General features: G+C 39.6%; 1 protein-coding gene across 8 annotated transcripts in view; it reads left to right on the top strand.

The window, feature by feature from the left end:
• The window catches only part of ADGRG2 (adhesion G protein-coupled receptor G2), a 122,770-nt gene that overhangs the window by 91,083 nt on the left and 14,852 nt on the right, over positions 1 to 16,835 (top strand). For all 8 annotated transcript variants that reach the window (XM_043459078.1, XM_043459077.1, XM_043459076.1 and 5 more), the window contains 15 exons: positions 450 to 505; positions 1,564 to 1,619; positions 2,483 to 2,522; positions 2,975 to 3,012; positions 4,627 to 4,721; positions 5,264 to 5,330; positions 8,344 to 8,735; positions 10,199 to 10,370; positions 10,574 to 10,730; positions 11,610 to 11,753; positions 12,610 to 12,732; positions 13,366 to 13,411; positions 13,532 to 13,635; positions 14,395 to 14,516; positions 16,099 to 16,367. In XM_043459078.1, the coding sequence (XP_043315013.1) occupies positions 450 to 505; positions 1,564 to 1,619; positions 2,483 to 2,522; positions 2,975 to 3,012; positions 4,627 to 4,721; positions 5,264 to 5,330; positions 8,344 to 8,735; positions 10,199 to 10,370; positions 10,574 to 10,730; positions 11,610 to 11,753; positions 12,610 to 12,732; positions 13,366 to 13,411; positions 13,532 to 13,635; positions 14,395 to 14,516; positions 16,099 to 16,367 (1,881 nt within the window). The remainder of the gene's footprint in view (positions 1 to 449; positions 506 to 1,563; positions 1,620 to 2,482; positions 2,523 to 2,974; positions 3,013 to 4,626; positions 4,722 to 5,263; positions 5,331 to 8,343; positions 8,736 to 10,198; positions 10,371 to 10,573; positions 10,731 to 11,609; positions 11,754 to 12,609; positions 12,733 to 13,365; positions 13,412 to 13,531; positions 13,636 to 14,394; positions 14,517 to 16,098; positions 16,368 to 16,835) is intronic.

Here is a 16,835-nt window from a genome sequence, read left to right as displayed (position 1 = left end):
AACAAAAACAACAAAAACTCCAAATGGCAAGGAATAAATAGACTTCCATAAGGTAGCTTAACTGCTGAGAAATACTTTTTCTCTCCCTTCCCTATCTCCTATAACTGCAACTATAACAGCTTAAAAAGATTTTCAGCGTTAGAGCCACAGTTCCCCTAGTTAACATCTTGACAGAAAATAGTCTTGATGAGAAACATGTAGGGATAAAATTTCTTGACAAGCAGATAAGCTTTTTCTTTTTCTGCATTGCCACATAAAATGTAGAGTTGATATTTTCTGAAAATTGTACTGATTGATAATCATTGAATAACTTTCTGACAGAAAAGAGAGTAAATGTGAATAACAAAGACTTTGTTTTAAAGTAATATGATGATCTTTTTCTGTGTCATATTAATCCTCAAACTCTAAGGATGCAAGTCTCAGATTTCTTTTTGAAATTTTATTTTTAGCCTTTTTTAGAGGTGAGATCATGTTTCAATATGATGAAGAAAGCAATATTACCCAGGTAGGTTTTAAAGATTTTTTAATTGCAATTAAAAAGTGAATTCTCAGATATTCAAAGATTTAAGGTTCAAATTGTTTCTGGTATTTCGCATATTTACTTTTATGACCAAATTTAAATAAAGTATGTGTTGTTGAAACACTGGCTTTGTCAGGAGGGCTTGATTTCATGATAATCATGGAGTTTTGTTAAAAATTATGTTTTAGTTTTCACTGGGTTTGCTACTGAATATGAGTGTTTATATGATGTAGTTCTATTGCCAGTCAGAATTTTAAATTATATTAGAAACTCGTAGCAATAAGAAATACATTGAATCTAAAAATAGTCTCAATCTGATCCTGTTCACTCCCATCTAGGACTCAGACAGGTAGTATCAGCCTTCCCAGAAGGCTTGGTTCAGAAAGTGAAAAGTGAAAGTATTGGTCACTCAGTCCTGTCCGACTCTGTGGGACCCCATGGAGGGTAGCCCCCCAGGATCCTCTGTCCATGGAACTTCCCAGGCAAGAATACTGGAGTGGATTGCCATTTCCTCTCCAAGAGATCTTCCCCACCCAGGGATCGAACCTGTGTCCCCTACATTGCAGGAAGATTCATTACCATCTGAACCATCTGGTTCAGAAGCCCAGATTGGTTCAGAAGATCCCAGCCAAATATGGTTTGTTAATTCCGTGAATATTTCCTGAGCACCTACTATGTGCCAGGCAATGAGCTAGGTGCTAGAAATGCAGTGATGGGTGCTACCAAGTGTCCCTTTTTACATTCACACAGAGAGCTTTAGTAGTGTTCTTTTGGGGGAACTCTTGAAATAACAAAAGATAGAAATTAGCACGTCAGACTTGCTGATTCAGAATATTTTTTAAAGAAAACATAAAAACAAAGACTGACTCAGCCAATATGTATTCACTCTTTTGCTAGACAATATTGCATGTAGTTAGGAATCACAGTCTTTGGGGTGTAGGTCTTTGGGTGCCCAACAAAACTAAAGAACAGCTTCTTGTTAGAAAGTGTTATAAAAGAAAACAATGTTTGTTATATTCTTAATGATTTTGTGCTTCTAACAGAATCAAGTTATGGCTAATGGCACGTTAACTGGAATCCTGTCTCTAAGGGAATTGAAGTGAGTAATCTTGCAATTTGATTTAAAACCTAAGACATCAACTCTGGAAAGATACTTGTTGAGCTATCTTTACTTTTGGAAACCAAGAATAAGATAGAGACAGATCCAGAGGTACGAAGAATTGGTTCTTGAGATCTTCGCAAACTAACCATAGTAACCTGTTATCAACTAATATCCTCATGAGGATGTTCTCTTTGATGCTACTGAACTATGTAAGAGCTTCACTAAACCAGATTCATTTTGCCCAGTGTGCAACAAGCTAAAAAACTGAGAAGCCAAACTGAGAAGCAAAAAGAGGACTTATTCCCAACGTAGCCACATGAGGAGAACAAGTCTCAGATTTACCTCTCCAAAGGCCAGCAACTTGGGGCATTTATGGGGTAAAAAATGAAGTGGCAGGGCGGTCTGAGGCTGTGGAGTGTGGGGACCATGGCTGGAGAGTGCTGGAGGGTGGAGGAGGGTGTCAGTTGGAGAGAAGGAGGAAAAATCAGAAGACAGAGGGCCCCCAGGGTGAGTGACTAGCCAGTCTCGGAAGTTTTGCCTCGGGCCAGCACTTCCTCTGGCCCTTTGCCAGAGGCAGCTGCCTGGGGGCTGCAGTAGCCTAATGAGTAATAAGATTGTTTAACCATAATTTATATCTTGCCATTGGCTGGAACCAATAGAGTGTCTATCTGATTTGTCCCCTTGTCATATTAATTAATTTTTCCCACATAGGAATCTCTTACTGTACGCAGTATTTCTTCAAAGTGAACACTGCAAGCAATAAATACCATATGCTTCATGTAATTGCTAAAAATCTAACTTGTTTTGAACTTAACATCATCAACGATCTCCTTCATGTCAATTTCTCATTTTATTAACAGACGATCAGAACTCAACAAAACTCTGCAAACCTTAAGTGAGGTAATCATAGTATATCCTGTATTTGTTTATAATTATTATTATTTGGGGGAGAGCATGGAGTTCTGTATTCCTGAGGAGATAGGTATTCAAATTACCCCCAAATCTGCTGTGTAAAAGAATGAATGGGCAAGTTCCATTGCTCCAAAAATCAAAACTAGGCTCAATGGATGGATGTTACACGGAGGTAGATTTTCCTTTAAGTAAAACCAGGTTTCTTAAAACCAGGGCTTCAGGAGAATATGCTCCCTTGTGTGGTAGAGAGTTCCCTGACACTAGAGGTATCCAAGTAGAGCCTGAATAGCTTTGATCATATGTCATTAATCTGGTAGGAATCATTCCTAGGAGTCGTTGTGGTTCTAAGATTCTGTGATGCTGTGATAAATCCTGGGTCATCTTGCCTGATATTTTCAATTGTCAAACTAACATTAATACATTTCTTTCTTTTGTTTCAGACTTACTTTATAGAGTGTGCTACAGCAGAGTCCCAAAGGTCAGTCATTTTTCATACCTTTTTTATATAAAGATTATTATTTCTCTACTCATGAGAAATAAAGTATGAGGAGTCTTAGGGTGCAAATTCAAAGGCATTCCTCTAGAATAAATACACATTAGTGATAGTTTGGGTATATAATTTTTTATTCTTCCAAACACATATCACAGTCACATCCATCTTCTCATTTCTTTATGTAGCTCAGAAGGGTGTGGGAGGTGTTGAACAATTTACCTCTGGTTCTATGAAGCTGAGGCTCATCACCACCCTTAGCCCCACAGGCCACCAATAGGACCAACAAATGGCTCCCAGTGGTTCAGTCAGGGTGAAGGCCACACAGAGAAGAAGGAACATAATATGGAGCTTGGTGAGGGACTTCCCTGGTGGTCCCATAGTTAAGACTATGTGCTCCCAATGCAGGGGGCCTGGGTTCAATCCCTGGTCAGGGAACTATTAGATCCCTGGGAATCTAATTAGTCAGAGAATTAATAGGTCCCACGTGCTGCAACTAAGAGTTTGCATGCTGCCTCTAAAGATCCCACGTGCCGCAACGAAGATTGAAGATTCTGAATGCCACAACTAAGACTCAGCACAACCACATAAATAAATAAGAATATATATTTAAGAAAAGAGACACTCATTTCAATTTTGAAAAAATTACGGAGCTTGGGGAAAGGAGAGAGGAGGAAGGAAAAGATCGGAAAGAATAAGAAATTTAAAAGTGCATGCAAGGTTGAATCACAGATTGCCTGACAGCTATTTGAGGTTGCACAGATTATCATTTGAAATGATGTTCACTGGCTGTCCTAGCTGCATAAACCAACAAGAACAGCTTTTAGGTCAGTAGTCTGACCACCTGAATCTTGAGCATTCTATTCTAGTAAAAGTCCTAGAAAATAACAGTTTCTGCTCATCTAATGATTCACTGGTACAAATAATGACAAGTTTCCCATGAAGCTGTAAATTGGATCCCTACCCACTATATGTATTTAGTTATTTCACTTCTCATTATTTGCAACATTAATATTTTGTTCAGCATGCTGCAGTTCATGGGGTCGCAAAGAGTTGGACACGACTGAGTGACTGAACTGAACTGAAACCAAGACAAAAGTGAAAAAAGAAACAGAATGTCTTAAATTCCTAGTTATCTGATGATCTAAATGGAACTGCCAGAGTGGTTTTGGATTTAAAAGACCTTGATATTCGTTTAGGCTGGGATGTCAAAGGGCTCTCATGTTGAAAACCCAATGGCCTCCAGGCACCAGGCAAGCAGCCACCACTCAGACTCTAGGTGTCAGGATACTTGTCTTTGTAACCAGGTTTCCACCCCCGCATGTTCATTATGCAGGTGGGCAAAACGAATCAGCAGCTGTGTATGGTCAGAGGGTCTCTGGTTTGCAGTCTCTGTCAAAGTAAACCTCTCTAACCTGTCGTAGGAAATCTTTGGGGTAAAGTTCCACCCATAGTTGGTAGGTGTTTACAAGCTTATCGGGGTGACATTGCAAGTTAACATTGTCAGTGTCCCCTTTCCCCACTGTTTGAGAAAACAGCTACAAATATGTAGGTAGCTTTCCAGTTGAGTAACACTCTGGTTATATATATTTCTCTTTACAGCACAGTAAATTGTACATTCACCATAAAATTGAATAAAACAATGAACATATGTGCTGTGATGGTTGCTTTCCAAACAGTAAAGATTCGACCGATGGGTAAGTTGTCTCTATCTTTATGGCTGTGTTCATTTTCACATGACTTTGATGTAATCTTTTTTAAATCGAAAATATAATGAATAAATTTACATATGTTACAACTTTCTGTTTTGAGTCTTTTGTCCTTGGGCAGTTGTTAGGGAGCTCTGAAAGGTGCTTTTTCCTGCTTTCTCAGTAAAGTTTCAGTATACTGTTTTGGAAATCAGAATAAAACAACCCTATTGAGATGGAGAATTCTATTTGGAGTGCTCGATCGATTGCTGCTGGGATATATTTACTTCTGAATTTCTCTTAGAAGTTGCTGAAGAGCAATTGATACTGCATACAACTCAATATTATTCATTCAATAAGTATTTTGAGCACTTACTATTTATATATAATTGTCAATATAATGGAATCCAATTTTATTTTATCATCTGTTTTAGACTTAAGTTCTTTAAAATGCCATCAGTGTGAGAAGTGTAATACTTGAAGGATCTGAGCTTCTCCCTTGCCTTGTTCTTGACCTTGCATTTTCATTCTTTTCCTTTTGTCTCCTCCAGAACAGTGCTGCTGTTCTGCCAGGACCCCCTGCCCTTCCTCCCTGGAGGAGGTAAAGAAACTGCAGTGGTATGTAGCAAAAATGCTGACCCTTTTCCTAATAATAATAATAATAATAATTTAATCACCATGGTGGCTAAGGAATTTTGAAATTTTGACGGTGAAGAAGGGTTTTCAATTTTAGGAAAAACAGTTTTCTTTTGTATGAAGTTTCTGTTGCCTTAAACAGATTTGCAATCTTGGTTGCACACTAAAATCACCCGAGGAGTGTTAAAAATATTCTGCCTTCCCAGCCTCACCAACTGAATGTGTCCTCATATTTAAAAAATTTTCCAGTGTGGTATATGAAGAATAGTATCTTAATGTTATTTGTACTTCCCTTATTAAAACTGTTTGGACATTTTTTTTCATATATTTGGGGCCATTTTTGTATCATTCTGTGAATTGTGTGTTCATGTATTTTTCCCACTAGATATTTAATCAGTTTTTAAGAGAACTTTATATATTGTGGATAATAGACCTTTGTCTGTGGTATATGTTGCAAATATTTTCTCCCAGTTTGTCAGTTATCTTCTGACTTTGTTTATGATGTTTTTGTTATGCAAATAAAAATTTTAAATGTATTTAAATTTTATCAATCTTTTCTTTTATTGCTTGTGGATTTGGAGGCATTATTAGAAGGCCTTTCCCCACACCTAGTTATAGAGGAATTCATCTTTGTATTTTTCTATTACTTGTATAATTTTTTATACATTAGATCCACTTGGAATTTATTCTTATTTGGTGGGAGGCATGAGTGTAATTTAATCTTTTACAAATGTCTATCCAGTGGTCCCAGCACCATTTTTTAAAAAGTCCACCCTTCGCTCAGTGATCTGAGATGTCACCTTTGTCATATGCTAAATTTTGGTAACTATTTGGGTTAAACTACAGATGTTAGATGTTTTTCATACCTTATGTTAACCCCAATGTTAACATTGGGGGAAGCTGGGTGAGGAGTGTATGAATCTCTGTGTTATTTTTGCGATGTTTCTGTAAGCCTACAATTAGTTCAAATTAAAAATGTTTTAAAATTTTGATTTCCAGTCTCCACCCTCAGTAATTCTGGTTAAATGAGTCTGGGGCATAGCCTAGGGATTAAGAGTTTTAAAAACTTTCCTGCTGGTTCTAATGGGCAACTGAAGTTGCAAATCACTACCTTAATCTCTGCCTCAGTGGAGGTAAGGAGGGAGATGGATTCTTCAAAATAGTAGATGATCCCAAAAGTCATGGATGGTGTGATCAAAAGTGTATGAAAATATACATAGAAAAAACCAGGAATTGAATGAATGAAATTGCTCACAAGAGTTCCCAGTGATTGGCCTGCCTGCTGGATGGTCATTTTCTTGTTTACTTTTTTTTTTTTTTCTTGGCAGCATTTTGTATACTTTTCTACAATCAGATGAAACTTGTATTTTTTTTAAAAAAGGACATGCATTTTTCAATATGAAACTTCTCATATGGGAATAAAAGACTAAATGTAGCCTGTCTGCCCTTTGTGGGCCAAATTTCTGGGATATATTGAAACATTAGGCTCCTAGGAGTAGCTAAAGAACTTTAGCTAAGGATATGTAGCATTTTATGTAATAAAAGGTAAAGAGTACTTGAGTTTTAAGCTTAATATACCCCATTAAGATGGAGGGCTGAACCCCACTTGGGAGATGGAATTTCTGAAAGCTTCAGGATCCAATGAGGAGACTTCACCGTCACCTCAGGACCAACTGAATCAGACATTGAGGAGGAGGCCACAGAAATCTCTAATTTTTAAAGGTCCTCTGGGTAATTCTCAGGCACAGCCAAGGTTGGGAACCACTGGGCTAAAGTAACATTAAGGGTGTAGCTGATGTATAAGCTGGGACCACCCCTTTGGCCCCAGCTTGATTCATTTTTTTCATTCAGCAACATTTCTTCATCAGGTACTATGTGCTAGTTAGTACTTTGGCTATGTAGTATAAAATTGATTCTGGCAGATTCCTATGCTCATCAGTTTCACATAAAATTGTATACTGTTAATTCCAACTCAAGATTTACTTGAAACAAAATTCAATAAGTTGAAGAAAAAAATGGCTTTCCCAGCCAGTGTCACCAATGCATGTGAATGACCTAAATTTGAAGTTTCTTGGAAAGGCAAAGCTTATTTGTGAACCACCAAGACCAATATGAGAATTTGCTGAAATTAAAAACTCCACTGTACAAATCAATGATAATTATTTTTACATATTTTTCTATTGAGCAATATGCAGAAGATTGTAATTGTAATTAACAGAATTATGTACTTTGATTGTAAAAACTGTAAGAAAAAATTGAAGAACATTTTATTGTTACTGACTAATTTAGAGCTGCTTTTCAGTTTACTCCTTACCCTTTTGAGCTCAGTGTTAATACTGAGTTGACACAAGAGTTAGTGAGTTAGTTTATCTATTATGGATAGACACACATAGTTTTGAAATGGGTATGCTTTAGTTTCTAAGTCAAATCAGTTGTCTTAAAAATGATGAGCCAGTTTTGTCAGTGTGGACTTGAATATTAAAAGAAAATGATATTTTGGTATTTGATTCCAATTTTAGAAAAATTTTAAGTGTGTTTGAAACAGTTTGGGCCTGTGATTCCATTTTTTTTTTAAGTATAAATTTTGTGAAATCTAAAAAGCCCACCAAAGACAGACTCCTAGTATATGGAAACCACCAGTTTGGTTGCAGGGCATTCAATAGCTCCCTTCCCAAGAAGTACCTGGCAGTGGTACATGCTCTTCTCAACTGACTGAAAAGTGATGAGGTGTAGAATCAGGGAGTAGCAGTGAACAAGTGAAGCAGAACTGTGAATTCAAAAAAGAGCATCCCTCCTGGCTAATTCCTCTCCTGGGGAGAAAGTGGTGGAAGTGGGCAGGGGCAGGAGACCAGTGGCAGGTACACAGAGGGTCTGCAAAGGCAAGTCCCCAATGGAGCTGTGTCGCCTTGGTGATGTCACATGGTTGCCACAAGAAGAGCTTAGCCTCTGTAGCTCGTTTGTGTCTCATATGCATCTCTCTGATTCTTGCCTTTAGTGACCTTCAGGATCCCGTTGTGTGTCTCACTCGTCATCCACACGGCCCACCATTCTCTTCTTCCAGCAATGCCATCCCAGTTGCTCCTCAGGCCACCATTGTGTCCCAGATCTCTAGTGCCTTCTCTTTTGCTGAGCCTCTAGCTCATCCACTTGTAACCCAGAGCCCTCATTCTCCAACAGGGGTGATTCCCCTACCTTCTCCCCAGCCTTCAGCTCCCATAACTTCCAGCCCAGCCATTGATATGCCCCTGCCATCTGGAACTGTCTCTTCCCCTAAGCCTCCACCTGATCTTCCCCTCACCCTGCCCCGTGGGAAGTCCTCAGCCCCCTCTCCCACCACATCTGCCATTGTGAACGTCGACACGACTGGCATACCTCCTGACAAGACAGGTAAATACGACAAGCCATGCTGCTCCCATATTTTTGTCATTCGAGCCACCTGAAACCCAGCTACCAGCCTGCCAAATCATGATATCTGCAATGAGACCACATTAAGCCTTTCTTTTTATGATGTCTGCTTCATTTTGAGAGCTTTCCTTTGGGCATTCATAGAACACAGATAGAGTTGAGATTGATTGAGTGGTCAAGATAAATAGCTCTGAGGCAAACATAAATCTCGTTTTATCCAGATGAGTTATTTTACAGGTTTCTTTCTCCTGCAAAAGGTGATTGGATCACTGTTCTCAACATTCTGAAGAGACCAGTTTGGAACCATTAAAAGCAGGAACTCCATTTAGGCAGAAAACAAAAAAAAAAATTGATGTTCTTGAAATGGCACAGAATGCCAAAGCTGGCAATGAGCCAGAGTAGCCTGAGAAGGGGAAGACCCATTCAGAAGACCTCAGGGCAGGTCTGCCTAGGTCCTCACAGGTGGTGGGATTTGGAATAAGCATTTTAGCTCCTCCTGACTGAGCCTGGTCTACCTCAAGATGGAAATAACCACACTAAGCACATAGGTTTGGAATAATGGTGAATATGAGAATGCCACAGAAACTGCACCAGGCTCCCGGACACAAAGTACTCTTGAGAGTAAAAGGATAAAGGGAAGAGGGAAGGAAGCAGAGAGAATTCTGCATAATCTCTGGAGTTTAAGTCCAGTGAATAAAATATAGCAGGTCTTCCTCTAGAATTTGGAGGGTGAAGCAAAGTGAAATTCTTGGAGACATGAGACTGGAGCTTGTGTTCTCGCCTCCTCTGCCTCAGGCAAGCCTGTCCAGGAGATCTGGAGCCTCTGCTAAATGGCTTGAGATTTTTTTTTAATTCCACAAGAGAGGAATGATGAAATATGATATGCCACCTCAGTAGCATGTCTATTATGCAGCTGTGCATAAACAGCTAGACAGAAACTTGGGGCATTTTTTAAGTCTTGAGTGAAGTGAAAATAACGCAAAAATAAATATTTAGTTTGCACATCATGTTTATAATAGTGTTTTATCATGTGGATAAAGATTAGAAAGGAATATGCAAAATAAGAAATAGGATGTTAGGTGGTGGAATTAAGCAACTTCTTTGTTAGGAGACATACAGATAGCCAGTAGGCACTTGAAAAGATGCTCATCATTGCTAATTATTATGGAAATGCAAATCAGAACTATAGTGAGGTATCACCTCACATCAGTCAGAATGGCCATCATCAAAAAGTCTATGAATAATAAATTCTGGAGAGGATGTGGAGAAAAGGGAACCCTCCTACACTGTTGGTAAGAGCCTACTATAACATTATGAAGATGTTTTCCTTTCCCTGGGGCAAATACCTAGGGTTGGGTTTTCCAGGTCACAGAGTCTATGTATGTTTCTTTATGAGTGATTTTTCCATTATGTGTTCACAAAGTGATTTGGTTCTCTTGTTATAGAAATTGTTCACACCAGCAGCATCAGTGTCTCTGATCTTGAGAACCAAGTGTCCCGGATGGAACAGGCTCTGTCCTTAGGCAGCTTGGAGCCTAACCTCGCAGGACAAATGATAAACCAAGTCAGCCGACTCCTTCATTCTCCGCCCACCTTGTTGGCCCCTTTGGCCCAAAGGTATGACTTAGCACATTGACATGGTCATGAGAGGGGATCTTCTAATAATAATGATGCTTCTAGATGATTAATTATACCCAAGTATTTTTCTCCCACTTATGAGGTTCATAATGACTTGTTAAGTTGCTTTTCTGTTTTCTGCTTCCACTGGGGAGAACAATTCAGTTGGAGTGCTGAATTTGAACTGCTACTTCTCTTTACAGATTGCTAAAAGTAGTGGATGACATTGGCTTACAGCTGAATTTTTCAACCAAGTCCATAAGTCTGACCTCCCCTTCTTTGGCTCTGGCCGTGATCAGAGTAAATGCCAGTAATTTTGACACAACTACTTTTGCTGCCCAAGACCCTGCAGATCTTCAGGTACATCCTAATTTATTGTAGAAAAGACCTTTTCTTTTATATGATTATAGTCCTCATGTACTTCATGATTAAGGCCATTACTGTTTATACCCATGGGTGATATTCAAAATATTTAGCATCTAGAACAATGAGGCATCACAGAATCAAAAGAAAGACATAGGCTGGAGCAAGATCTCAGAGGTCCTCATTGCACCCAATGTTAACCCTTTACCAACTGGATTGTGGAAGTTTGGGGGGATGTGGAGGAGGTGTCCAGTGGGTTCTAGGCAGTTGGGAGAGAGCGGAGACACCAAATGTGTCCCTACTTTTCAACCTATTTCAGTATTTTAAGCTATTGAAATAGTGGTGCTGAATATCAATCCTGCTTCTAGTGTTTTCTATCTACCTATTAGATGGATGGGTGGGTGGGGCTGCTGAAAACATGCGAGTAAAACCAAGTCTTGCCTTTTAACTTCGTTTTTGTAGTCTTCCCTTTACAAATTTTGTGCATGTGGTTCTACAATGACTGTGCCCTAACAGGTCACTAAGTTGGTGTGTTTGCTACTGTCGTCTCCCTGGGCTCTGCAGTTATCCTGAACTTTATTTTTTCCCCAGCTTTACTGAGATATAATTGACATATAATATCCTGTACTTTCTGATTGTTTCTGTGTATCCTGTATCCATAAAATGTTTTCTCTCCTGCTCCAAGGCCTCATCTCCCTATCACATCTCCCTACACAGCCTCTAATTCCATAGTAATCAGAGAAACCAGAACCAATTGTACATAGAGACACCACAAATAAATGCCCTTATAGGACCCTCCATCTTAATTACTTGTGTTTTCCCTCTCCTCATTATATGAGCCCCAGACATTTTTATAATCTTTTACTTCATTTTCAGGTTTCTCTGGAAGCTCAGGCTCCTGAGAACAGTATTGGCATTATTACTTTGCCTTCATCGTTGATGAGTCATTTACCAGCTGATGCTCTGGAGCTGGCTTCCAGGGTGCAGTTCAACTTTTTTGAAACTCCTGCCCTGTTTCAGGTAAAGTTGCCTCTAATTGCTCTTGGTTTAGATTCTGGGGAGACTGGAGGAGTTTTATTTCTTATAATCCTCCAATATTCTTAAGCCAGCATGCATGTTAAGTCCCTTCAGTTATGTCTGACTCTGTGCAACTCTGTGGGCAGTAGCCTGCCAGGCTTCTCTGTCCATGGGATTCTCCAGGCAAGAATACTGGAGTGGGTTGCCATGCCCTTCTCCAGGGGATCTTCCTGACCCAGGGACCGAACCTACATCTCTTAGGTCTCCTGCATTGGCAGGCAGCTTCTTTATCACTAGTGCCACCTGGGAAGCCCATTCTTAAGTCTACTATAAGTCAGATGGATTGCTGAAAAGCTGTAGTTTATTTTTAAACAGGACCTCATGATGCTGTTGAGGATAAATAACAATAACCAACACAAAGTATTTATCAATTGCTGTGCAGTATCATAAACACTTAGAAATGTTAACTCTAATCCTCTCAACAACTCCGTGAGGAAGAAACTATTAAACTATTATCCCCATTTTACAGATGAGGACATAGAGGCATAGAGAGGTTAGGTAACTTGCTCAGGAAGGCACAGTGTAAATGGCTTAATGTAATGTTCCCTTTAAGATTCATGAGGGTCTTGTGTCAATCTGTGAAATTTAATTCAGTTTTTAGAGCATAGTATCATGGAACAAGCTCTGCTTCTCATTATGGTCCTTGGAGAAGTCACTTTACTCCTTGTCCCTGAATTCCTGACCTAGGTAGTAAAATAAACAATGTTGACTAAATAGTCCTTAGGGTCCCTTCTAACTCAAAATTGTCTGATAACATTTCATTTTCTCTTGCCATCTTTCTGATTCTTTGGTGTGCTAGGACCCTGCCTTGGAGAACCTCTCTCTGATCAGCTATGTCATTTCCTCAAGTGTTGCGAACCTGACAGTCAAGAACTTGACAAGAAACGTGACGGTTACCTTAAAGCATATCAACCCGAGCCAGGTGGGAGGGGCCTGCCTGCTCTGTGCCTTGACCAGAGATACCTCATGCAAACTGCCTGTACAACTTAGCCTGAAAAAAGTCGGTCCAACAGCACCTTAGACCCAGTTAGGGCCGTGTGTGAGACTAAAATCATGCTCATAGGGTTTGAGCATGCCTAATAACTGCCCTCCTATTTTCCAGGAAGGAGCAGTGTAAAAAGCAAGCTCTTATTGCCAATTTTCAGTGCATTTAGATCTGTGGCTCCAGGTCTGATTCTCACCTCCAAAGAGAAAGCATCTTGCAAGGTCCAGTTCACTGAGCATCATCTGTGACCTTGCTGCTCAGAGTATGATTTGCAGACCTGCAGCATCAGTCTCCCCTGGGAGCTTGATAGAAATGCAGACTCTTGGGCCCACCCCAGACCCAGTGAATCAGAATGTGCCTTTTAACACAAGGCAATTGCTGCGCACGATGGCTGAGGTGAAAAAGAGTTGACCTATATGAGACTCACTGACTTCTAGAGACCTGTATAAAATAAGAACTCCCCTAAAATCAAGAATGAGATTCTGAAATGTTCAAATGTAATTTTTTTCTAGTTGCTTTTAAGTTTTATTCAGTTGGATAAATTATTGGTAATGTGTCCTTCTGTTACAGAATGACTTAACAGTGAGATGTGTATTTTGGGACTTGGGCAGAAATGGTAGGTTCCAGACCTAACTTTTTCAAAGTCTTGAGTGGGGAGGGGGAATGGGGAGGAAGGAGCAGTGATGGGTGCAGTGGCCTTTCTGCAGGGACAGACACTCTTTCTCATGCCCCCTAGGTGGCAGAGGAGGCTGGTCATCTGATGGCTGTTCTGTCAAAGACAGGAGGCTGAACGAGACCACCTGTACCTGCAGCCATCTTACAAGCTTCGGCGTTCTGCTGGTAACTCCCCACTTTGCCTGGCCTTAGATTCTGGGTCTGAGGGATAGCTGGGCATTGTACTATGAAGTATATCTGGTGGATGATTTGATGGATCAGCAGATTTCATGATACTGTGGCAAAGTTAAAGACCAATGAAGTGACTCTTCTAATATGCATATATACTTGAAGAAAAATATTTGAACAAAGTATTTTTTGTCATTCTAATTTTACATTTAAGTTCTTTTAAAAATAGCTATAGTAGGGCTAGGGAATTCAGATTAAAATGGGTAATAAAAATGGTTTAGTTGGCAGTGTACTTTAAAATTTTTATAAAACATGACATAAATTCTCTTATTTAATCTTCCCAACAATCCTACAATATAGGTAGAATGGGGTATTTTTATTGTCATTTTAAAGACTCGTTTGTGAGGTAATTGTCCACAGTCGTAGAACTAAGAAATATAAGAGCCAGAAGTCAAATTCACGTCTTATAGGCTCTTAGCCTGGGGCTTCTGCAGAGCACCATAATGTAGTGATCAAGTACATGGGCTTTGAAGTCAACCAGACCTGGATTCTGGCTCCTCTACTTCATAGCTTTGTGACCCTGAGCAAATTATTTAACCTCTCTGGGTCTCATTTTTTATTATCTCAACAGGATGATAATAATTGTGCCTACCTTGTAGGCTTATTGAACAATCTTAGACTACCCAATAATGTAAATTATAACTGTGTCATTTATTTTAAAATATTTGGTCTTGAAAGCAATATTTTCTTTTCCAGGACTTGTCTCGAACATCCTTGCCACCAGCTCAGATGATGGCCCTAACATTTATTACCTATATTGGTTGTGGGCTTTCATCAATTTTTTTGTCAGTTACTCTTGTAACCTACATAGCCTTTGAGTGAGTATCCACAGCTGGAAACTGGATTATATGATGTAGTGGTCACCTCAGTAGCCAAAATGTATTAAATAAGTGTGCTCCTTGGCCTAGCTTACCCTGTCCACCCCTCTAGTGGGGCCATGTATATGTGAAACTTCATGGGCCTTTGGTTTACATACTTCCTTCCTTCCAGTAGTTTGTACACTCACTGAGGGCAGGAATTGTGTCTTAATCATCCTTGTACCCTAAAATGATGCTTGGTACCTAGCTGACATGAAGTGAGAAATGAAAGATAGATGCAGACCCCAAAAAACAAGAGCTTACAATGTGAAACAGGCCATAACTCCATATACAGCAGGAGAGCTGTGTTTAATATATTAAGTTTCTAAATTATACCAAGTAAACACAAAAGATTAAATACATTAATGGGTGTGGGAATGAAGAAGAATAAAGGATATCAATCCTCCCTGAAAAATATAGGTACAAATTGAATGCAGCTTTGTAGGTCAAAGAAAGAATGATATTCCAGATGATAGCATCTCCTTGGCTTACCAGAATGGTCCCTTTGGTCACTTTGTGGGGGCAGGGGGGGATTCCAATAAATTCTGTCAGAAAAGAAGGAAATATAGGCACTTTTTTAACATATTTTGTGGTTAGTCATTCAGTCTTGTCTGACTCTTTGCGACCCCATGGACTGTAGCCCACCAGGCTCTTCTGTCCATGGGATTTTCCAGGCGAGAAAGTGGGTTGCCATTTCCTTCTCCAGGGGATCTTCCCAACCCAGGAATTGAACCAGGGTCTCCTGCATTGCAGGCAGATTCTTTACCAGCTGGACTACCATGAAACCCCTGCTCCCTGCTTTTTTAAATGAAACAGTATATAAGTTCTGGGATTTAGATTTTTGGACACTAATCAGGAAATGTACAAATTCACTTTTAGTGCCAAACTTAGGGTCCAGCTATGAGTACAGATCTTCTAGTGGACCGTTGGAAGGATGATTAATGAGACTAAATTACTATAAGGCCAGCCATTACTCAGAATGATCTCACCAAATCTAATTTCACACACATAAACATGTACATGTCATCAATTAGCTGTATTTTCCTCTGCCTGTTTCATTTAGCTATAGTTTGAACTCTTGTTTCCATGATCTCATTTTAACTAGTAACATAAAATAACAGAAGAATCTGGCTCTGTTTTGAAGATCTGAATAGAGGAGCCTATTATATGAGAAGCAGCAATGCTTCCAGAAGGAGTTTGGGAGAAATGGGGGTGGGTGCTCATGAGATTCTACTACATACTATTTGAAAGGGTGGGTCAGTAGTCAGCATGTTAAAGATTCCATAGAAATATAAACATAAAATTTCTGCATGGTTATCACAGATGATTCTGTTTAGATTTTTCCTTTGTTGCTATCTTTAGTTGTAATGCCTCCACCCACCCATCACACACGCACATACAGACATGCACTCAAAGAGAAGAAATTTATGCATATAGACAATCACCAAAGAATAAAAATAAATCACTTTGAACTCAGATATGCTAGCTCACATAAGCATCAGCAGGCTGTGATGCTAATTCTTTTCTTGTCCTTTCCTTTTAGAAAGATCCGGAGGGATTACCCTTCCAAAATCCTCATCCAGCTGTGCACAGCCCTGCTCCTGCTGAACCTGGTGTTCCTCTTGGACTCGTGGATTGCTTTGTATGACATAAGAGGCCTCTGCATCTCAGTGGCTGTATTTCTGCATTATTTTCTCTTGGTCTCATTCACATGGATGGGCTTGGAAGCATTCCATATGTACCTGGCCCTTGTCAAAGTGTTTAATACTTACATCCGAAAATACATCCTTAAATTCTGCATTTTTGGTTGGGGTATGTATTATTTTTACTCACACATTGCCTGGGCTTTTCCTGCTTTTCCTCCAGTGTTTTGATTTTTAATCAGATAGAGACATTGATGAAGCAGGTCACACTTGGCAGGTTTCTAAAACAACTTTATTCTTCTTTTCATGTTTCATTGCCCAAAGAGCAGCCTTGTCGAATCTATTTCTAGAACACCTGTATATTTATGCTGGATTGGTTATGACCACAACACTCTGAGGTTAGGGCTGTGAATCTTTTTTGTATCTCTAGCGACTAGAACTGAGGCTGGCACACAGAAGGTGCTCAGTCAATTGAAAATATTAGCTTGGTGATAATGAGGTCAGACTGTCAGTCCCTGAGTTCCCAACTAGCCTCACTCTGCTCTTTACCTCCCAGATTCACACACATGCACAGCCGTGTGCTCAGCAGGGCAGAGAGAGTACATACAGATAAAGTCTAATGTAACTTCATCACCAC

Source organism: Cervus canadensis, chromosome X (genome assembly GCF_019320065.1).
Source record: "Cervus canadensis isolate Bull #8, Minnesota chromosome X, ASM1932006v1, whole genome shotgun sequence".
Lineage (NCBI taxonomy): Eukaryota > Metazoa > Chordata > Mammalia > Artiodactyla > Cervidae > Cervus > Cervus canadensis.
Note: the sequence above shows the minus strand (reverse complement) of the source record. Positions and strands in the feature narration are given on the sequence as shown.